Below are 22,477 nucleotides of genomic sequence, written 5' to 3'. Positions count from 1 at the left end.
TAAATGTAGCCTACCCCCCTCCCCTTTGCCTGCTAGTAGCATTATGCGTTTTGTCACTTTTTTTAAATCCCCTCTCTGACTCTGACGTAAGCCTCTACACTGCAGCCCTGTTCAACATTGCAACAATACAAATCCTCTGTGAGCAGGTAGTCAGCATGTTTGCCCACATGTTGGCCCTATAGCGTAGCAGGCTGGATATTGTAGTAATTTACAATTGAGTCGTGACCTCTCGCGTTCTTACATCATAACGAGGAAAACCACGTATCCCAGCATGACTTTCTTCAGCCATTTAGTTACCCAATGGATGCTCGGTGCGCTTATTCAGTGACCAATCGGGGGGTAGCCTAATCTTTTAATTCTAAGAGTTAAATACCACGAAAAACGTTTTATCAGCGCAATTTACATCAATTAGTTTATTAGCCTAGTGTGGGAAGCGCTTGTGCGATCTGTAAAGCTTCATTTTGGTCAACAAGTGGTTGGCACGATCAACAGAGACAGATTCCAGGTTTTTGTCAGCACACAGGTAAAATGTTTTCTATTAATACTTCTGATACATAACACGTGGTGTTCCAGTCAATACGAACACTATAAAGTTTATGTTTTAAATTAAACAACAATGATACATAACTAACTTATTGGCCTAAACCTAACATGGTCAATTTACATAAATCCATAGAATGAATAGTGTCTATAACCTACGTGGTGTAATTTCCTACTGGGAAAGATTGATTTGACGGATGACATTGATAACATAGACTCTTGTCTTTGATCGAACTTTTTCCTCAGGGGCAGCAGCTCGACATGCTATCGGGTATGCGGGTCTGTGTGCCCTCCGCTGCAGCACTATTCGGCTCGTTGTGCCATGGCTGTCGCAGCTGGGCACGTAGTTTGTCATTCCGGGGTTTTAGTTGGTCGCCCCGAAAGATCAGCCGGTGGAACAGTCAAGATTCCATTGACCTACCTCCTGCGGAGAACCCACGAATTCTCATCACAGGTTAAACCATTTTTTAAATTGTATTTAAAAAAAAATCTCAAATAACACTTTATGGACTATAGGCTATATATGCTTTATATGTGTTCATAATCTCCAATCGACACAGCCAGAAGATGACTGGCCACCCCTCAGATCCTGGTTCCTCTCTAGGTTTCTTCCTATGTTCCTGCTTTTTTATGGAGTTTTTCCTATCCACCGTGCTTCTATATCTGCATAGCTTGCTGTTTGGGGTTTTAGCCTGGGTTTCTGTTTAAGCACTTTGTGACATCTGCTGATGTAAAAATGGCTTTATAAATACATTTGATTTGTTTATGAAAATATAACCATTTGTTTAAATGTTTTAACAGTAATGGCATGTTGTCAATCTCGTTTTTGTCATTTAGATTTGTGTTCACTGTTTAGTAAGTGGCAATCCTACTTTCCCTCACTACAATAGGCTGTGAGCAGACTGTGCTAGGGACAAAAAGGCCCCAACGAGTGACCACTGAGAGAATAATAGCTTGAGGACAGTTTTTGTCTGTAGGCTACATAAAGCTTTGGTGAAAACAAAAAAAGGTCACAGCCTGGTTGGAGCAGAATATGAAAAAACATCCAGACCAATTTTTCTGATATTGTATACAAGAAACACATTTTCACCCATATATTCTCAATTTTGAGACCTTTTGAGCAAATACAAATTAACATTTGAGATGGTGTGTTTTATTAATTCTGCATTGTATTATTTATTTTCTCTTCATGGAAAGGTGGCCTTGGACAGTTAGGTGTGGGGCTTGCAGAAATCCTGAGGTGAGAAAAAACTAAAGAGCAATCTTTTCTTCAAAGGGTAAGAGATGTTGATAGCCTGAGTCTTCCCCAGATTGTAGAATTCTCATTTAACATCTACAAATAGAACGTTTGGATTCTGGGGTTCACTCCAGTAAAATTCAGGAATGAACTGAAATTGCAGAAATTAATTGAATATCATTGTGTAGGAAACAGTACGGAACAGAAAACGTTATCCTATCGGATATCAAGAAGCCTCCACCAGAAGTGTGCAGAAGTGGTACGTTTTCTTTGTTGGACTGATCAACAATTCTCTCTTAATCTCTATACCATGCACATCTCCATACTGTGCTTATCAAATCCTCATGAAAGAACATGTCTCCTACCTTAGGTTTCCTAAGCATTTCAGCTCAAAATACGGAGAATAAACTGTATTAAAAATAAAGTTGTACACTCTCTCTCTATATATATATATATATATATATATATATATATATATATATATATAGAGAGAGAGAGAGAGAGAGAGATATATAGAGATATATATATCCAACAATGGGTAAACCTGAAATGTTGGTTTGGTTTACCCATTACAATTTTGGGAAAAAATATAGTGTACAACTGTCTTTATTTTTATACAGTTTGTTCTCTGTTAGTGAGCACCTTTACAAAATAACTAATCCTATTTTAAGTCTCAAAGTCTTATCAAACTCTTTGTCTCTCTTCTCCTCTCCCTCAGGCCCGTTTGTGTATGCTGACGTGTTGGACTTTAAGAACCTCAGAGAGTTGGTGGTGAATAACCGCATCACCTGGCTGGTGCATTACAGCGCTCTACTCAGTGTTGTGGGAGAGGCAAATGTGGCCCTGGCACGCAAGATCAATATCACAGGTCAGCTTCACACACACACACGCTACCACAGTATCCAGGGCACCACCCTTTTTGTATGTTTTTGTTTAAAGATTCTCTCTTTGCTGTGCTTTCTAGGGCTTCATAATGTGCTGGACCTGGCTCTGGAGAGCTGTTTACGTCTCTTTGTCCCCAGCACCATCGGAGCCTTTGGCCCTTCTTCTCCCCGTGACCCTGCACCTGACCTGTGTGTCCAGAGGCCTCGCACCATTTATGGGGTGTCCAAAGTGCATGGCGAACTGATGGGGGAGGTGTGACCTGTTATTTTCACATATACAAACATACATACTGTACATGCCCACGCATCGTAGATGCAGTCATAATGCAACGGCATCGCTGTCTAATGCACACTCCTGCACGCATGCACACACACACACACAACCTGCTGGTCCTCTCTTATAGACAGAGGAATCTAGAAAGAAAAGCGAGATCGTTTGCCATTTATCTTTTTCAGAGAGAGTAAGTAAATTCATTAACACAGCAGATACGGCAGATTAAGATTAAGTGAAGTATGCGTTTGCTGGTTATTTGCTGTACCTTCGATTGTGTTAAATCTCTCTATTAGTATCTTCATCACAAGTATGGACTGGACTTCCGCTGCCTACGCTATCCTGGCGTCATCTCAGCTAACACACAGCCTGGGGGAGGAACAACAGGTAACCCATATTTATCATTGAATCATTTATTAAAGTATTAATGTTACCATTATAGGGATATATTCCAATATATTGTGTACATTTTTGCCCTCCAATAGACTATGCTGTCCAGATTTTTCACGATGCCCTCAGCACGGGTCACCACGAGTGCTATTTACGTGCTGACACACGTCTGCCGATGATGCATGTTGGTGACTGCCACCGTGCGACTGTGGAGTTCATGCAGGCCCCGGAATGCCAGCTGTCGCTGCGCACATACAACATCGATGCCATGAGCTTCACCCCTGAGGAAGTGGCCACGGAAATCCGCAAGCACCTGCCCCACCTCAAGGTCACCTATAACCCTGACTCTGTCCGCCAGACAATTGGTATGTTCATTGTTCAGCCTAATAGTGTGTCTGACGTTCTGTGTAGTGTTATTGAACTTCAAGATGTATCATTTGAAATAAGCCATAGCGGAAGTATATGGAAAGTTTTCTCCTTCATAGTGTATAGAGTAGATATAAATAAATAAATTGTATTTTTCTACTATTATTAAATATTGAAAGCCTTGCATGTTCATTTTTCACACGGTCACCTGTCATGAATGATGTCATCATACAGTCTTAAGTTGTGATATGTAAAAACGCTTGACCTTGATTGTCCCCTGATGTGCAGCGGACAGCTGGCCGGTGAGGTTTGATGACTCCAACGCACGGAGAGATTGGGGCTGGAAGTCGACATATGGGCTTGAGGAGCTCGTCTCAGACATGCTGAGCTCCATCCGTGACAAGAGGACCAACGCCGGACTGCCAGTCAGCTAGCAGGTCCCGCCCACAGAGAGTGACTTACCAATCACTATTCCCTTAAGTCCGCTTCATCCTGGGTCTGCCTATCACAACAGACCCTCTTTCCTTAGCATCATCTCCAAACCAGGACTCTTCTGTAAACCAGGATAATATTACACCAATAAACCAGGGACTAATTTCAAACCTGTCATCTTCAGCCAGAACCACTCAACTTTCCACAACAGTGGACACTGACACCACAGACACACACACACCACACATAGTAACAGGCAACAAGCACCTTCTCATAATAGCAGCTTTACTCTTTTCAGGGAACCATACTGTCAACCATTCTCTTATGTTGTGACTGTCTTCAGTTTCTGTTTTAAATGTGATAGAGAATTTTAATATCATAGCAGGTTTAACATAGGCCTTAAACGTCTGGGGGAAATAGGCTTCAGGCAAATTATTTTACATATAGTTAGTCATAACCCTACCTTCAGTTTCCAGTATCTCAAGGGGTTTCATTTACATTTTACTTTTACAGTACGTCATTTAGCAGACAGTCTTATCCAGAGCGATTTACAGTTAGTGCATTCATCTTAACATAGCTAGGGGAGACAACCACATATCACAGTCATAGTAAGTACATTTTTCCTTAATAAAGAAGTTATCAGCAAAGTTAGTGCTAATAGGAAATGTTCCTCCTTTCCTGCTGTATTAGGGTAGTATAGAGGGCACAGTGATTTCCTTCCTGGCCTGCTGCGTTAGGGTAATATAGAGGGAACAGTGAAATGACACAGGAGCAGTGAGAGATATAGAGACAACTATCAGAAGAAATAGAAAATCCACAATGTTTACAATTTTTATTTTATTTTTATTTCACCTTTATTTAACCAGGTAGGCTAGTTGAGAACAAGTTCAAAAGGCCTGCCTTTACAACACAACTTCAGTACATTTTCAAACATCTCCACATTTCTTTACAGTCAGTGTGATTTTGGGTACCAAATAAATTCAGAATTGAAGCCTTTTTTTAATTGACAACTAATTAGAAAAAGATTTGTGTGTAATGAACAAAATTGCAGTGTACTTTTGATCATAAATTGAATAAATCTCTTAATTTGCTCATTCTGTTGTTTTGTTATTTGCTTTCAGGTTATTTATTATGGTAGTAGGCTAACTGGTGAACCTACTGTGTGTTACGGAACAGATCTAGTCCTATATCATTCTGAAATACATATTAGGGTTTCATAAATCTAGCAATTAAGTTGGACTGAAATTCAAATAAATAATTTGTGCAAAAGATACATAGGCCTACAGTTGATTGAGAGCGAATGTTGCCTACAGTATCAGCAAATATTTGTATTACTAACTCAAGATAGACCAGAGCCTGTCGTTTTCAATGGGAGCAAGTGAATCACAGTGGGAAGAACAAGCAAGGGGTGGGCATAGCCAAGCACGAGCTACTGTGATCACATTGGCGCGTTTTAGCATATTTCCGTTGGGGAACGCCTACTCTGCGAAGTGCGCGTGTGCAATAACTCCAATCGCCCTGGCGCTCCTTCTAAACAACACCATTTTTTTGGCAAACTTTGGCAAAGGTTAATTTTTCAAAACGCATTCCACTCAGTTTGTTACAGATTTTAGTTTTGGAAACAAAACTGTATGGAGATGAAATGTTTAATCGATGGGAAAATTTGCAGAAAGTCGGCCAACATTCATCTCGCTCCACGTTATTCCACTACCGTGCTTCCTCTCAACCACATATTTGGTAGTGAGCGGTAACTCTAACCGGATGCCTCACATTTATACATCCGGTGAAAGATATGGTTCATTGTTCTATCTATGGTATCAGGCTGCAACATATACTATTCACGACAAAATGTATGATATTTAAATTATAGGTCGATGTAAGTTGGCAACAGTAACTAAAAATAGATAAGTAAAACTCTTGACAGCAAAAAGAAATTAACGATTTCGTCATCGTCCATTCACTTCTTCCGTTCTGCTGTAAAGGAGGAGTTCTGTCGCGTGTTGTATGCTGGGGTTTGGTAGTACGTATTTCGCCAGACTCCGCTATCAACCGCTTTTACATCTTTCTCGGCTAATAACATGGACGCGGGATTCTTCCGCGTAAGATATTTACAATGTTACTATTAATTGTTGAATGGTGTTACAAATGTATAGCACATTCTTTTGGGTTTGTAAATATGTGCCTTTATAGACAGACGAGCTCGTGCGCCATTCCGCTGCAATGAGAAGCTAATGTAAAGATGGCGGCTGCATTAAACTAGCCCAGCTAGATATATTTATATTTTGCGTAGGTTGTGGTTTTCAATTTCAAACTGTTAATTACTGATGTACAGTAACTATAGGTGATAACAAGCTACATGTGTTACCTAGTATTAGACTTGTTGGTTGAAAAATTGGTTTGGCTTATTCTAACCAGACAAGAGGCGGGGCATGTCTACTCGGGCCTCAGCTCACATCGAGATTAGCGCAACTATACTGAACAAAAATATAAACGTAACATGTAACAATTTCGAAGATTTTACTGAGTTACAGGTCCTATAAGGAAATCAGCCAATTTAAATTAAATAAACCGTTTCACATGACTGGGCAGGGGTGCAGCCATGGTTGGGCATAGGCCCAGCCAATCAGAATGAGTCCCCCCCCCACACACACACACAAAATGGCTTCATTACAGACAGAAATACTCGTCAGCATTTAATGATCATGCTGTTTTATCATCTTGATTATGCCACACCTGTCAGGTGGTGTGTATGGACCATTTCTGGGATTTTTGTTATTTATTTCAGCTCATGAAACATGGGACCTATATTTTTGTTCAGTGTAGTTGGCAGGTCTAGCAACATAAACCCACATTTATCTCCATAACAAGGGGTTTGATTAGCTTGGTACTTATTTTCCACTTTGTCTGACACCTATTCAATTAAGTCTTGTTTCAAAAGTTGCAGCAAGCTTACATTATGTTTCACCATGTTGTGACATGGGTAGCTAGTTTCTGCTAAAGGGACAAGTACAAATAATAAAGAACCAACATTTTATAACTGATAGTTAATATAGCTAGTAATGTAAACTTGTTTATTACTTGTCTCATACAGGGCACAAGTGCAGAACAGGACAATCGCTTCAGCAACAAGCAGAAGAAACTTCTAAAGCAACTGAAATTTGCAGAATGTCTGGAAAAGAAGGTATGATAAACAACACTGCTTTTAGCACCTCTTCTAATTGAATCCTCAGTGTTCCCACAACTAATTATATGGTATTGGCAGTAGCTTCTGTATAGCCAGATTTTTGTTTAAGTGTGGAAGGGGTTTAAGTTTTAGTAATTAATTCTTCCTTCCCTAGGTGGATATGACCAAGGTGAACCTGGAAGTCATCAAACCTTGGATCACTCAGCGAGTGACAGAGATCCTGGGGTTCGAGGATGACGTCGTCATAGAATTCATATTTAACCAGCTAGAAGAAAAGGTAATACTATTGACTCAAATTCCTTCCTTTTCTTGTACATACATCAGATGTTGGTTATATAAACTTAATGAGGAAAAGATAGATTGATGTAACAAAGTGTATTGCTTAGAAAAAACGCAATATAAATGCAGATGGGGAAAGAGCTACCACCGGTATCCAGTGTAAAGGAAAAATACATAATTTGAATGACACAAAGTTGTTGCTGTGATATGTGACAAAGTGCCTTTGTGCCACAGTTTTCTAATGATGATGTGATTTATGATTCAAAAGGCCTGAACCAATATGGATGTTATACCTTGCATCAGAAGTATAGCACCAACACCTTATTAGCTCTCTGCTGAGCCCAAAGTGTCACTGAGCCCAACTCCCTGATGCAGTGTGTGGTTTGAGGTGAGTTATGGTCAGGGATCAACATGCTAGTGATAGAAACAATTGGACAATGCCATGCCATTTTCTCCATATACCTTTTGAATTGCGCCCCTAGTTTGTCTTTTATATCTCCTCTGTATCCTATCTTTGGAGTGTGTTAAAGTTGAGAGGATACAGTGAAATTGTTAGGCCATTGATCCCCATTTTATTTGTGTAGAGTATAATGACATCTGTAGTATCTTCTTTCTGGGCTGTCGGAAAACGTTGCTTTTAAAATTATCCATTGCAATTCACATGGACCCTATTCTGCATAAATTATAAGTTGCATCAGTGTACTTGTTGTTCAAGTTTTCCCTCCAGTTTGTTACATTTCATTGCCCCTCAATTTAGGAAGTCCAATTGCATGGTTGAAATTATACTTGTATATTATAATTGCCTTCATTTTTCTCCCACTTAAGTAGCATTTGGCCTATAAAACATGACTTCAAGGGGAAATTTGATATAATACACTGGATGAAACATTGGATGTAGAAAAAGGACATGTTTAACTCTAATAATTAATCAACAACTTATTTTTATGAATGGTGCATGACTCACAGCAATCCTCGGATGATTTTTATTCATACACATATGTTGCTGGAATCTCGTAAAGGTACTATCTGTTTTAGTGAACTTAGCCTAATACTGGGAGGGAAAATACATTCAACTACGCCTTACCAATTTTTGTTTCTGAATTTATTTATTTTTTCAGAGAAATTAGGCTAAATGCTATAACATCACAGTATTGATAAAAGGCCTTATTAGTCATTATTATTTAGATAAAGGGGTATCCAACTTTCATTCTTGACTTAGATGTTGAAATAAAACCCCTTTTTAAATGTCTTGTGCACTCATTATTGCTTGTTCGTCTCTTGCAATTTAGATAAATGATATAACAATAAACTGAAGGTGGTTGAGTCTCAAGCAGTAGGGAGGCGGAAGCAAGCCAAGGGAGCGTCTCTTTCTGCAGGAGACACGGGCGCTCCATACCCACTGATCCCGCGGGACACACTGAAGACACCGGGACTGTACTTGCAGTTTTGGGTTTTGATGCACTCTGTTTTGTGGATATCTGTTCATCTTTCAAAGAATAGACTGTGGGGAGGCCGAGAACAACAGGACAGGAATGCTAGTTATTTTGTGATCAAGAGTATTGACAGTAATGGTGATGGGTGGGATAGTTAAATATTTATTAGATTATATTTTATGAAGGTTAAGTCAGCCTTGATGCATGCAGTGGGTGTCCTTTACATGGATGATGTAGCACTTATGTCTCCCCTCAGCTATTCTCAGTTTTGGGTTTCAATTACCGAACTAATGGGGTGGAGATAATGAATCACAGCCTCAAGTCAACAAAAGTTTGTTAGGTTGCAATGACTGTCTGCTTTGGGGCCCAGGGGTCATATACTGTAGCTATTGTCTTTTGTTATGAAGATGGCTGCCATTATTTAGCAGGCAGGTGTAGCTTAGTGAGGAAACAAAGGGGAAGGCAGTTGTCTGAGTGAGACCCCCCCTTCTCGCTCTCGCGAGTTCTCCCTCCATGTTAAATTGGTGTGTTGTTTTTCTCTCCCCCTTGGTGTGTGTTGCAGCACCCGGACAGTAAGATGATGCAGATCAACCTGACGGGCTTCCTGAATGGGAAGAATGCCAGAGAGTTTATGAGGGACCTGTGGCCTCTGCTGCTCAGTGCCCAGGACAACATTGCCGGTATCCCCTCTGCCTTCCTGGAACAGAAGAAAGAGGAGATCAAACAGAGACAGGTAAGCAACCAGACACAATCTCACAATCACCACATTGGTGTCACGTATGTGTTTTATGGCTTTGGCCTAGCATGTTGTCTGTGGAACACTAGTCACGTTAATAATATTAACATATGATTGTTTTACAAATTTAATGTGTATATACTGTGTTTTACTCGATGCCACTACAACATTGCTCCATTCTTTTACTTTTAGATTTGAGTTTTAGGTACTATTGCACTGTTGGAGCTAGGAACACAAGAGTTTCGCTTCACCCGCAATATCATCTGAAAAATATGTGTATGCGACCAATAAGATTTATTTGTTGCAGATTGAGCAGGAGAAGCTTGCCTCTCAGAAGAAGATTGATGAGAAGGAAAACAAAGATAACAGAGAAAGGGAGAGCCCCAGAAGGTGGGAGAAAATCACATTAAGTAAAATCCCTTGAAGTCAATGTCCATCAAAATATTTAAAGATGGTTCATGTAGCATTTGTTCTTATCACATTTGTTGTCGTACAGGAGGAAGTCAAGATCACAGTCTCCACGGCGACGGTCTCCAGTGAAGAGAGAGAGAAAGCGGAGTCACTCCCGCTCCCCGAGGCGTAAGCCCAGTCCCAGCAGCTCCCCTCCACCAACAGCCCCAGCCGTCACCCTGGTCAGTGTTACATTGCCCCAGAGCACTGAGGAGCCCCAGCCAGAGCCAGACACCTCTGAGAGTGCCGTACCTGAGCCAGTCATTCAGGAGGCCTCTTCCACCAGGTAAGATGCTGGTTTGGGCACCGACTATTATCTGGCAATATTCAGGGATGTGATTTTTCCTGATTTGGTAGTTCTAGATTTTTAAAAATATTTTAATCTAATTTGTGGTATGTTTTTAATTTTCAAGTGACTTGGTGAAGCCGCACACTGTGGTTGTGGTACCTGACTCTGTGATGAAGGTCAAAGAACCCTCCCCAGGTAAGGCTTCTAAAAAGGAGAGGCCCAAGCCCAGGGAGAAGGAGGGCAGGAGGGACAGGCCCCGCCACCGCTCTCGCTCCCATTCCCGCAGACGACCTAAATCGCGGTCCAGATCTTACTCCCCACGCCGGAGGCCGAGCCCCAGGAGACGGATGTCCCCTCGTCGTAGGAGCCCCCCCAGACGTGGCCCCCCAGGCCCCAGACACAGGCGCAGTCGCTCCCCTGTCCGCAGGTGAGTAGAGGGCCATGCAAGTGTAGCAGAGTGCAGAAGTGTCCTTTACTGAAGCTGTCATTAACTAGCCAACTTGTCCAATAGGCGGCGCTCTCGCTCCCCATCATCCTCTGGGAGCAACTCCTCCGTGCCTCGCTCACCTCAGAAGGCCATGAAGAGAACGTCAACCACACCTCCTAGGAAACAGCCCCGTGGCCACGCAGCTGATCCCTCCCTCAGCCCCTCCAGGAGAAGAGCCCCCAATGGTAGCCCCCCTGGGAAGGCCCGACGCTCTGCCTCCCCTCGGGCGAGAAAGGGCCGGTCCTCAGCTTCCCCGTCCAGATCAGCTGGTATGTTGTTTTTTCTTGCTTCTCTCCATTCTAAATATAGCTACATGCCACCTTCTCATTCCTGCTCTAATGTACATTAAGTACTATCGGAGTTTACAAAGGGCTGTAATGAACTTGGCCCATCATCCCTATCGAACTCCCTCACCATCTGATGTGGGACTCCCTCACCTTGCCAGTGACATCATGTTACATGATCAGTCTCTGAGTGTGATACACATATACTGTTTTTCTAAAAAAAAATCAACCAGGGGTGGCTATGTCTATACAGCCAGAAGATGCCTGTTAAATGCATTTCCAGGTCACTGAGTTCTTCATTATCTCAAATCCCTGGATTACTTGATTCCTAGGCAGGCCTGGTTACAGAAGTATGACACTTGAAGTCCTTGGCGGGGGCTTAATCGCAGGCCGTGACTAATGGAAACTACTGAATCATAAACCTCTTTTCGGGCTGCTGAAACCAGAATGTATCAGTCCTACCACTGGTGTTATACAAGCATGTGTATTTGTGAATGAATCTTTCTGGAAAGACTTTGTGCTCTTTAAACGTCTTATTGATTTTTAGGTTCAAAGAAGAAACCAGGATCAAGGAATGATTCACTGTCTCCTGTTCCAAAACCCAGGCATTCTGAGGCATCGGAATCAGGTGAGTCTGCCTTTTAGCGTTTGTCTGTGTGGTGTGATGCACAATGGATGTGGGTGGGTCTTTGTGTTTGCTCAAGCAGTGAATGGAGTCTCACTGCTTTGCTTTTCAGAGGGGGCTACCGCAGATCCTGTGCAGCAGCGACGTCAGTATCGCAGGCAGAATCGTGAGACATCTTCAGGTTAAATTGTTTTTATTTGTCCCTCACCCCATCTTTTTTGCTAGCCGTTTCTTCTTGCACCCTCATCTCGTGGGTCATGAAGTTGTGCCCAAATCCCCATCTGGGTGTTTTTCCTTTTGTTGCTACTGGGAAATGACGTGTGCTGTCTACTTTTGGATTGGTTACAGATACTGGATCATCCTCCTCATCAGAGGACGAGGGGTCCAAGAGGCAAGGCGGAGGGCCAGCGGCGAGGAATGGGAATGTCAGGAGGAGGCGCAGTCGCTCCCCCTCTTCCCCCAGGAGACGACACAGGGACGGCTCCCCCAGGTCAGCTATAGACTGTTTCTCCTATCCCTCTCAATGTCATGATTTAAGTTGAGGTTTTGCCCACATCATGCGTTCCTCATTTAAATGTTTGCTTTCCTGTACAGAAAAAGACGCTCCCTCTCTCCTGGAGGACGCCGATCTCCCCCACGCCGTCGCAGATCTCCCTCTCCTCCTCCGAGACGCAGGTAAAAAATACTTTTGCTACTCTTCTTTTTTTTCCTCAGATTCCCTCAGTACTGAGCATTGTCCAAAATTTTGTACCACACCTGAGATTCAAATAATAACTTGGCTCGTATGTCCTCCTCTGTTCCCCCAGGTCTCCCTCTCCACCTCCTCGCAGACGCTCCCCCTCCCCCAGGCGGTACTCTCCCCCCATCCAGCGGCGCTACAGCCCTACTCCCCTGGGCCCACAGAAGAGAAGGCTATCGGGGTCTCCCCCTCCCAAATGCCTTTCCCCGATGCCCAAGCGCCGTCCCTCCAGGTCCCCGAAGCGCAGGAGTCCCCCTCCCCAAAAGAGACGCACACCTCCTCTCCCCACCTCTCCCCCCCGACACAGGAGGAGCCCCATGCTCCCATCCAACCGGCCAGGCCGGGGTACGCGCTCCCCCCCTGCTGTTCACAGTAACCGCCTCTCCCCCTCCCCTGCCAACCGTGGTCGGGCCATGCGTGGGTCTGCTAGTCCTCAGGGGCGCTTTGACTCCTCGGGCACCTCTCCACCTGGTCAGAGGCGCCAGGTGTCCCCCTCACACAGCAACAGGGCAATCCGCAGGGTGTCCCGGACACCAGAGCCCCGCAAGAACCAGAGGTAAGCAGCTTCTAATTGTTCTTATTGATGCCAAAGCAGGTGCTGCATAGCAACAACTCATACCACTATTTTTAGATGTATTTTCCAGATATCACTTTTTCTGTCCCTATCAGAGCCTCTCAAAGCCCCCAGCCTATGAGGAGAGCGTCATCAAGGTCACCGTCTGGTTCTCCTAAACCAGGAGCCTTGAAGCGGCCGGCCTCAGGCTTCCCCTCATCGGGCTGCTCGGCCAGTGGCTCGCCATCAGCCCCTCTGGCCAAGAAGGCCAGCAGCGGCTCTGGCAGCCCTTCTCCAAACAAGGTGAGTTTAAAGCTGCTGTCTGTTAATAGTACAATGTGAGATTTAAAAATGTTTGACTCAACTAAGTGGCTAGTTTGGGAAGTGTTCTCATGTGAGTAATAGCTGGTGTGTTTTTGTGTACTAATACTATGATGACTTGACGTGGTGGTCGACGGTAAAATAGTTTAACCAATGACGTGCGTCATCACACCCTCTTCTTGGCCCAACTGCCAATTAAATACTTAGTCATTCTGCTTTGTCCTCCATCTCAGAATTCAGACACTGAGGCTGGAGGAAAGAAGAACAAAAAACATAAGAAGGAGAAGAAACATAAGAAGGACAAGAAGCACAAGAAACACAAGAAACACAAGAAGGAGAAGAGTGGTGAGAAGAGTGGAGTCCTGGTGGCTGCTGGGGATGGCCAGGAGAACCTGGGGATGGAAGAGGATGTAGACTCCGACCTTAAAAAGGTGAAGTCTACTCTTCTGATTTACTGAGGTGGTTTAGCCAGCTTCACATATCAGCTCCACTGTTTCTAAGTAGGGGTGGGCAATGAGGACATTTTATTTTTTCAAATTTGACAGTATAGTTTTTCCTATAATAATGACACTAGAGCGGCAACAAATACATTGTAAGTGGTTTTAATGTCTGTCTCATTCTGATTGTTTGATGTTAAATCAAACTTGAATTAGGGCGGGGCAGTAAGACCTAAAAATGTTTCCCTAACAATTTACATGTTTTCTCAATTACCTTTGTACAATTAAAGGTCAATAAGGTGTATTTCACGCAGTCAGCCTTCCACAACCATAGGACCCATGAATAAACGATTTTATCAAAATAGTTTAACCTGCCATTTTGCAGTAGTCACTGATCTGGCTTTTAAGTCTTTCTATGAAAATTCCCCTTTTGTTACTTATTTAACCAGAACAATTCACAGCCACTAATAATGACCAAGCTCTTGTAGCAGGCGAATGCATTATAGAAAATTAACACAGGTCTCATAAACAATCTGCCAAGCACAGGCCCATGTGCTGATGAGTAGCCAGATAATGTTTATATTTCAATTCTAGCCAACTTGGATCTATTAGCTAGCTATCAACAGTTGAACTGCTAATCACTTTCCTGTCTATCTCCACCTGTTTGAACAGCATTCTAACCTGCTCCCTTTGTTTTAATGTTGAAATCAAGTGGCATAGCTGGATAAGATGCTTATTTCACAGAAGGAGAACAAGTTGGTAATTCCTTATATAATTGCTTTTATGCTCATTTCAAATTTACTAAACAGCTACCACAACACTGGCTAAAATGCTGCTAGCGGTACCTTCATGCCGCGCGCTGACAAACGTTGCAATCTTCCAGGATCAATGTTCATTGATATTCCTGTTTTCAGTAGTGTCTTCTCTGCGCACAATTTGGAGTTGAGACATAAACAAGGTATCGTTATAATGGTTATTTTCTTACAGTAATACAATGTCTAAGTTTTTTGTTTATTTTTTTATATCCATATAACCGATTCTGTTGGAGCAAACCAAAATATTGATTTGGAACTGCTTGTCAGAAGAGGGCTCTGTTGTGGGTGGCATGGGCTTGGTTTGTGAGTTAGTGGGAATGTGCACATACAGAGGAGTGAGAGAGACTAGACTAAAAAGACGGAACGAGCATTCATAGAAACGTCTGACTGCATTTAAAGCTCTTGCTAGCAAGTTGGCCGTTCTCAGCTGTTAAACTTACTGGCGGTAATAATTGCCATAATTTTCATATTTTCACCTGTTTCATCTGTGGTTATTACATTTAATCAAATGTATTTATATAGCCCTTCGTACATCAGCTGATATCTCAAAGCGCTGTACAGAGACTCAGCCTAAAACCCCAAACAGCAAGCAATGCAGGTGTAGAAGCACGGTGGCTAGGAAAAACTCCAGAGAAAGGCCAAAACCTAGGAAGAAGCCCGGTTCCTCTAGGTTATGTGGGGTGGCCAGTCCTCTTCTGGCTGTGCCGGGTGGCGATTATAACAGAACATGACCAAGATGTTCAAATGTTCATAAATGACCAGCATGGTTGAATAATAATAATAAGGCAGAACATTTGAAACTGGAGCAGCAGTTTATTAAATTTAATAAACCATACATTAATATACCATTTGTAGAAAGGTAAAGTAAAAATACAAACTGGTCCGTCCATCAGTACCGGTGTGTGTGTGTGTGTGTATACAGTACCAGTCAAAAGTTTGGACACTTATTCATTCAAGGGTTTGCTTTATTTTTACTATTTTCTACATATTAGATTAATAGTGAAGACATCCAAACTATGAAATAACACGTAATCATGTAGTAACCAAAAGTTACTACATATCAAAATGTTATTTGAGATTCTTTAAGGTAGCAAGGCCTATTACCTTGACAGCTTTGCACACTCTTGGCATTCTCTCAACGAGCTTCACCTGGAATGCTTTTCTAACCGTCTCAAAGGAGTTCCCACATATTCTGAGCACTTATTGGCATCTTTTCCTTCACTCTGCGGTCCAACTCATCACAAACCATCTCAATTAGGTTGAGGCCAGGTCATCTGATGCAGCACCATCACTCTCCTTGGTCAAATATCCCTTACACAGCCTGGAGGTGTGTTTTTGGTCATTGTCCTGTTGGGGGAAAAAATTATATGCCATCCCATCTGGTTTGCGCTTAGAGGGACGATTGCTGCAGAATGCTGGGGTAGCCATGCTAGTTAAGTGTTCCTTGAATTCTAAATAAATCACTGATAGTGTCACCAGCTAAGCACCATCACACCACATTCATGCTTCACCGTGGGAACCGCACATGCAGAGATCATCCTTTCACCTACTCTGCGTCTCACAAAGACATGGCGGTTGGAATGTAAAATCTCATTTGGATATATCAGACCAAAGGACAGATTTCCATCAGTCTAATATCCATTGCTGGTGTTTCTTGGCCCAGGCAAGTCTTGTCTTATTATTGTTGTCCTTTTAGTAGTGGTTTCTTTGCAGCAATTTGACCACAAAGGCCTTTTTTTTTTTTTTTTTTTTTTCCGAAGTCTCTGAACAGTTGATGTCTGTTACTTGAACTCTTTGAAGCATTTATTTGGGCTGTGTTAGGTTCTTATTTTTCAGAGTAAATAACCCACGGACACTAGAGAAGCTTTAACCAAGTTGATTCTTCCCAAGGATTTTGTACAGCTGAAATCAGACAGCAAAACATTTCAGACATCACAGTTTATATACATCCTACTTAAACTGTAAGGAGGAGTGTCTTATGGCTCCACAGGAAAGGTAACCAGATACCAACCCTGATTACTCCCTTAAGGGGAACTGACCTCACCTCCTAATCCACAGATACCCATCTGTCTTCCCTATATCAACACATCGCTCTCCTCTCCTCCATCAAACACATTCCAAAGCCTTCTGGCCATTTACAAACTTTCTTTTCAAGGCGTTGTCTCTATCATTTATTTAATATCTCAATGTTTAGCCGATTCCAACAGCTGAAATTTCTGAGGCTGGTAACTCTAATGAACTTATGTGCTGCAGGGAACTCTGGGTCTTCCTTTCCTGTGGCGGTCCTCGTTGGCCAGTTTCATAACGCTTGATAGTTTTTACGACTGCACTTGAAGAAACTTTCAAAATACTGGGAATCTTCCGTGTTGACTGACCTTCATGTCTTAAAGTAATGGACTGTTTCTCTTTGCTTATTTGAGCTGTTCTTGACATGGACTTGGTATTTTACCAAATAGTGCTTTCTTCTTTATACCACCCCTACCTTGTCACAACACAACTGATTGGCTCAAACGCAGTAAGAAGAACATTCCACAAATGAACTCTTTAACAAGGCACACCTGTTAATTGAAATGCATTCCAGGTGACTACCTCATGGAGCTGGTTGAGAAAATGCCAAGAGTGTGCAAAGCTGTCGTCAAGGCGAAGTGTCCCTGCTTTGAGGAATCTCGTATCAAATATATTTTGATTTGTTGAACACTTTTTGGTTACTAAACTGAGCAAGAAAATAAATGTCCTCTCACTATCAACTGTGTTTATTTTCAGCAAACTTAACATGTGGAAATATTTGTATGAACATAAGATTCAACAACTGACACATTAACTGAACAAGTTCCACGGACATGTGACTAGCAGAAATGGAGTGTGTCCCTGAACAAAGGGGAGTCAAAAGTAAGTCAGTATCTGGTGTTACCACCAGCTGCATTAAGTACTGCAGTACATCTCCTCATGGAGTGCATCAGATTTGCCAGTTCTTGCTGTGAGATTTACATTTACATTTAAGTCATTTAGCAGACGCTCTTATCCAGAGCGACTTACAAATTGGTGAATTCACCTTCTGACATCAGTGGAACAGCCACTTTACAATAGTGCATCTAAATCATTTAAGGGGGGGGGGTGAGAAGGATTGCTTTATCCTATCCTAGGTATTCCTTGAAGAGGTGGGGTTTCAGGTGTCTCCGGAAGGTGGTGATTGAGATATTACCCCACTCTTCCACCAAGGCACCTGCAAGTTTCTGGGGGGAATGGCCCTAGCCCTAACCCTCTGATCCAACAAGTCCCAGATGTGCTCAATGGGATTGAGATCTGGGCTCTTCACTGGCCATGGCAGAACAGACATTCCTGTCTTGCACAGAACGAGCAGTATGGCTGGTGGCATTGTCACGCTGGAGGGTCATGTCAGGATGGGCCTGCAGGCAGGGTGCCACATGAGGGAGGAGGATGTCTTCCATGTAACGCACAGCGTTGATTGCTTGCAATGACACCGAACTCAGTCCGCCCCAGACCATGACGGACCCTCCAAATCGATCCCACTACAGAGTACACGCCTCGGTGTAACGCTCATTCCTTTGGCGATTAAATGTGAATCCGACCATCACCCCTGGTGAGACAAAACCGTAACTCCTCAGTGAAGACTACTTTTTGCCAGTCCTGTCTGTTCCAGCGACGGTGGGTTTGTGCCCATAGGCGATGGTGATGTCTGGTGAGGACCTGCCTTACGACAAGCCTATAAGCCCACAGTCCAGCCTCTCTCAGCCTATTGCAGACAGTCTGAGCACTGATAGAGGGATTGTATGTTCCTGGTGGAACTTGGGCAGTTGTTGCCATCTTGTACCTGTCCAGCAGGTGTGATTTTCAAATGTACCGATCCTGTGCCGTTGTTACACGATCAACTGTCCGTCCTTTCTCCCTGTAGCGCTGTCTTAGGCGTCTCAGTACGGACATTGCAATTTATTGCTCTGGCCACATCTGCAGTCCTCATGCCTCTTTGCAGCATGCCTAAGGCACGTTAATGCGGATGAGCAGGGACCCTGGGCATCTTTCTTTTGGTGTTTTTCAGAGTCAGTAGAAAGGCCTCTTTAGTGTCCTAGGTTTTCATAACTGTGACCTTAATTGACTACCATCTCTAAGCTGTTAGTGTCTTAACGACCATTACACAGGTGCATGATCATTAATTGTTCATGGTTCATTGAACAAACATGGGAAACAATGTTTAAACCATTTACAATGAATCTCAAGTTATTTTGGGATGTTTCTTTTTTTGCTGAGTTTACATGATTCCATGTGTTATTTTATAGTTGTGATGTCTTCACTATTTTTCTACAGTGGAAAATAGTACAAAATAAAGAACCCTTGAATGAGAAGGTGTTCTAAAACCTTTGACTAGCACTGTAGTAAATAAGGTTTACCGCCCAGCCCTACATCTAAGCATCACATTTATTTCAATCAAAATGAACAAATTAGACATGGTTGTAGAAGTTGAATGGTGCACCGCTATCATTTATTGCATGTCATCAGCTAATGTTTTTCTTTATTCTATTACTTTGATGACGCGTCCTGCTGCATGACCACACCTACCTTGCAACGTAACCGAAATATGATATAATTAATGCTACCTTTCTTTAAGGAATCAGACAGTGAAGTAGAAGAGCGTCTGGACGACCTGGAGAAGCACCTGCGAGAGAAGGCACTGCGTTCCATGAGGAAAGCTGGAAAGCTGTCCCCGCCACTGTCTTGAAGCCCGGCCACACCCCTCCCTCAATCTTCCATACACTTTATTTTATTTGTCTTTAACATGATTCAGCTTTAGAATGTACAAATTGTTTATTCTTTAGTTTTGTTTTTACAGTTTTGCTCATCTATTAATCTATTTTTATCAAGCGCTTGAATTGTCACACGCTATCTTCCAATTTAATTTAATTTTTTCCCATATCTTTGACCCAAAATGTGTTATTGCTTATATCCAAACTGTAGAAGTATCTTTGTTTGATCCCTCAATTTTCAAGATAGGATCATAGAGGGGAATTCTTTTAATTATGAGGCTTGTATTGTACAAGGTTCTACGTCTCTCGTTCTACAACATACAAAATATTCAACTGTGGTAATTTAGGTTTGCATGTGCAGCCAGCGAGTCTCTCCTCTGATGTGCATGAAATGGACTGTAAACTAAAGCAAATGCAGTTAAATCTGTCCCTTTTGTCAGCAGGCATTGTATGGTGTGGGAATGCTGTTTGCTCTCTAAAATGGATAACAGTCGGATTTTCCCTTTTTTTATGTAATAGAGGTGTTTGACGTTGCAGTAAATTCTGGCTTTGAAAAAGTCACATTTAATAAGAACTAGACTTTTTTTTTTTTTTTTTTCTGACCTCACCAGAGAGCAGGGGTTTGATTTCCCACATGGGTTGATATGCAGTCATACTTTGAGTTCACGCTGGTCCACTCTTTTGCATTAAGCCGTTCATTGCTGTGGAAGTGCTATTTGACTTGTATTTAAAAACTCCTGCATTTGTCATCCTTTCAAAATTAAAATATGTTTTATATAAAAACTGAATTTTGTAAACATAAGTTAATTGTGCAGCATCAAACTTGTAAAAAGGGCACTACCATAGTGATGCCCATTGCAAATAGTCCTGCACCACACCTATGTACAGTGCCTTCGGAAAGTATTCAGACCCCTCGACTTTTTCCACATTTTTGTTACAGCACAGCCTTATTCTGAAATGGATAAAAACATTTTAATTCCTTGTCAGTCTCCAGTTGAAGTCGGGGGTTTCCATACACTAGCCAAAATACATTTTAAACTCAATTGTAAAAACTGACATTTAATCCTGGTAACAATTCCCTGTTTTAGGTCAATTAAGATCACCACTTTTATTTGTAAGAATGTGGAATGTCAATAATAGTAGAGGATTATTTATTTCAGCTCTTATTTCTTTCATCACGTTCCCAGTGGGTCAAGTTTACATACTCAATTAGTATTTGGTAGCATTGCCTTTTAAATAGTTTAACTTGGGTTAAATGTTTCGGTTAGCCTTCCACAAGTTTCCCACAATAAGTTGGGTGAATTTTGACCCATTCCTCCTGACAGAGCTGGTGTGACTTTGTCAGGTTTGTAGGCCTCCTTGCTCGCACACGCTTTTTCAGTTCTGCCTACAAATTTTCTATAGGATTGAGGTCAGGCCTTTTGTGATGGCCACTCCAATACCCTGACTTTGTTCCTTAAGCCATTTTGCCACAACATTGGAAGTATGCTTTGGGTCATTGTCCATTTGGAAGACCCATTTGCCACCAAGCTTTAATTTCCTATCTGATGTCTTCATGTTGCTTCAATATATCCACATAATTGTCCTGCCTCATGATGCCATCTATTTTTGTGAAGAGTCCCTCCTGCAGCAAAGCAGCCCCACAACATGATGCTGCCACCCCCGTGCTTCATGGTTGGGATGTTCTTCGGCTTGCAAGCCTCCCCCTTTTTCCTCCAAACATAAAGATGGTCATTCTAGTCAAACAGTACTGTTTGTTTCATAAGACCAGAGGTTATTTCTCCAAAAAGTACAATTTTTGTCCCCATGTGCAGTTGCAAACCATAGTCTGGCTTTTTTTATGGCGGTTTTGGAGCAGTGGCTTCTTCCTTGCTGAGCGGCCTTTCCGTTTGTCAATATAGGACTCATTTTACTGTGGATTTAGATACTTTTGTACCTGTTTCCTCCAGCATCTTCACATGGTCCTTTGCTGTTGTTCTCGGATTGATTTGCACTTTTTGCACCAAAGTACGTTTATCTCTAGGAGACAGCACGTCTCCTTCCTGACCGGTATTACGGCTGCGTGGTCCCATGGTATTTATACTTGCGCATTATTGTTTTGGAAATTGCTCCCAAGAATGAACCAGACTTGTGGAGGTCTTTGCTGATTTATTTAGATTTTCCCATGATGTCACGCAAAGAGGCACTGAGTTTGAAGGTAGGCCTTGAAATACACCTCCAATTGACTCAAATGATGTCAATTAGCCTATCAGAAGCTTCTAAAGCCATGACATTTTCTGGAATTTTACAAGCTGTTTAAAGGCACTGTCAACTTTGTGTAAGGAAACTTCTGACCCGCTGGAATTGTGAAATAATCTCTAAACAATTGTTGGAAAAATTACGTGTCATCCACAAAGTAGATAACCTAACCGACTTGCCAAAACTATAGTTTGTTAACAAGAAACTTGTGGAATGGTTGAAAAACAAGTTTTGATGATTCCAACCTAAGTGTATGTCAACTTCTGACTTCTACTGTACACACTATACCCTATAATGACCAAGTGAAATCAGGTTTTTAGGAATATTTGCTAATTAAGTGTTTAACATACCTTATTTACTTACGTATTCAGATCCTTTGCTATGAGATTTGAAATTGTGCTCATGTACATCCTTTTTCCATTGATTATTTATATTTCTACAACTTGATTGGAGTCCACCTGTGGTAAATTCAATTGTTTGGACATGATTTGGAAAGGCACACACCTGTCTATATAAGGTACCACAGTTGACAGAGCAAAAACCAAGCCATGACATCAAAGGAATTGTCCATACAGCTCCAAGACATGATTGTTTTGAGGCACAGATCTGGGGAAGGGTACCAAAAAAATATTGCAGGTCCCCACGGACCTCATCATCATTCATAAATGTAAGAAGTTTGGAACCACCAAAACTTCCTAGAGCTGGCCGCCCGGCCAAATTGAGAAAT

The 22,477-nt window shown here is 42.2% G+C and overlaps 2 protein-coding genes across 6 annotated transcripts; both read left to right on the top strand.

The window, feature by feature from the left end:
- The first annotated feature begins 31 nt into the window (after positions 1 to 31).
- Positions 32 to 5,214, top strand: LOC135508310 (L-threonine 3-dehydrogenase, mitochondrial-like). The gene is made up of 9 exons (XM_064928408.1): positions 32 to 523; positions 787 to 994; positions 1,738 to 1,780; positions 1,966 to 2,036; positions 2,496 to 2,645; positions 2,742 to 2,914; positions 3,229 to 3,319; positions 3,418 to 3,687; positions 3,977 to 5,214. Exons 2-9 carry the CDS (start codon positions 802 to 804, stop codon positions 4,120 to 4,122), a joined length of 1,137 nt encoding a protein of 378 aa, XP_064784480.1. The 5' UTR covers positions 32 to 523; positions 787 to 801; the 3' UTR covers positions 4,123 to 5,214.
- Positions 5,215 to 5,925: 711 nt separating this feature from the next.
- LOC135508307 (serine/arginine repetitive matrix protein 1-like) lies at positions 5,926 to 20,300 on the top strand. 5 transcript variants are annotated; one of them, XM_064928398.1, is made up of 16 exons: positions 5,926 to 6,219; positions 7,212 to 7,301; positions 7,459 to 7,581; positions 9,579 to 9,749; positions 10,060 to 10,142; positions 10,249 to 10,488; positions 10,616 to 10,918; positions 11,003 to 11,247; positions 11,810 to 11,890; positions 12,000 to 12,068; positions 12,236 to 12,377; positions 12,482 to 12,562; positions 12,694 to 13,182; positions 13,296 to 13,482; positions 13,734 to 13,931; positions 19,384 to 20,300. In XM_064928398.1, the coding sequence occupies exons 1-16, from the start codon at positions 6,199 to 6,201 to the stop codon at positions 19,393 to 19,395; spliced, it is 2,535 nt and encodes an 844-aa protein (XP_064784470.1). In that variant the 5' UTR covers positions 5,926 to 6,198; the 3' UTR covers positions 19,396 to 20,300. The 5 variants fall into 5 exon arrangements, with proteins under 5 accessions (XP_064784470.1, XP_064784469.1, XP_064784473.1 ...); XM_064928397.1 differs by having other exon boundaries at positions 5,927 to 6,219; positions 19,377 to 20,300; XM_064928401.1 differs by lacking the exons at positions 5,926 to 6,219; positions 7,212 to 7,301 and adding an exon at positions 7,852 to 7,971 and having other exon boundaries at positions 19,377 to 20,300.
- Positions 20,301 to 22,477: the final 2,177 nt, after the last annotated feature.

Source organism: Oncorhynchus masou, chromosome 21, assembly GCF_036934945.1.
Source record: "Oncorhynchus masou masou isolate Uvic2021 chromosome 21, UVic_Omas_1.1, whole genome shotgun sequence".
NCBI classification, from domain to species: Eukaryota; Metazoa; Chordata; class Actinopteri; order Salmoniformes; family Salmonidae; genus Oncorhynchus; species Oncorhynchus masou.
The sequence above is the reverse complement of the archived record's forward strand: the minus strand, read 5'-3'. Positions and strand labels throughout refer to the sequence as shown.

Coding starts and splice junctions, on each gene's coding strand:
- LOC135508310 (XM_064928408.1), top strand. CDS start 802: ATGCTATCGGGTATGCGGGTCTGTGTGCCCTCCGCTGCAGCACTATTC. Junction 1,781..1,965: donor GGGCTTGCAGAAATCCTGAG/GTGAGAAAAAAC, acceptor ATCATTGTGTAG/GAAACAGTACGGAACAGAAA. Junction 3,320..3,417: donor GCCTGGGGGAGGAACAACAG/GTAACCCATATT, acceptor GCCCTCCAATAG/ACTATGCTGTCCAGATTTTT.
- LOC135508307 (XM_064928397.1), top strand. CDS start 6,199: ATGGACGCGGGATTCTTCCGC. Junction 13,183..13,295: donor GAGCCCCGCAAGAACCAGAG/GTAAGCAGCTTC, acceptor TGTCCCTATCAG/AGCCTCTCAAAGCCCCCAGC. Junction 13,932..19,376: donor TAGACTCCGACCTTAAAAAG/GTGAAGTCTACT, acceptor CCTTTCTTTAAG/GAATCAGACAGTGAAGTAGA.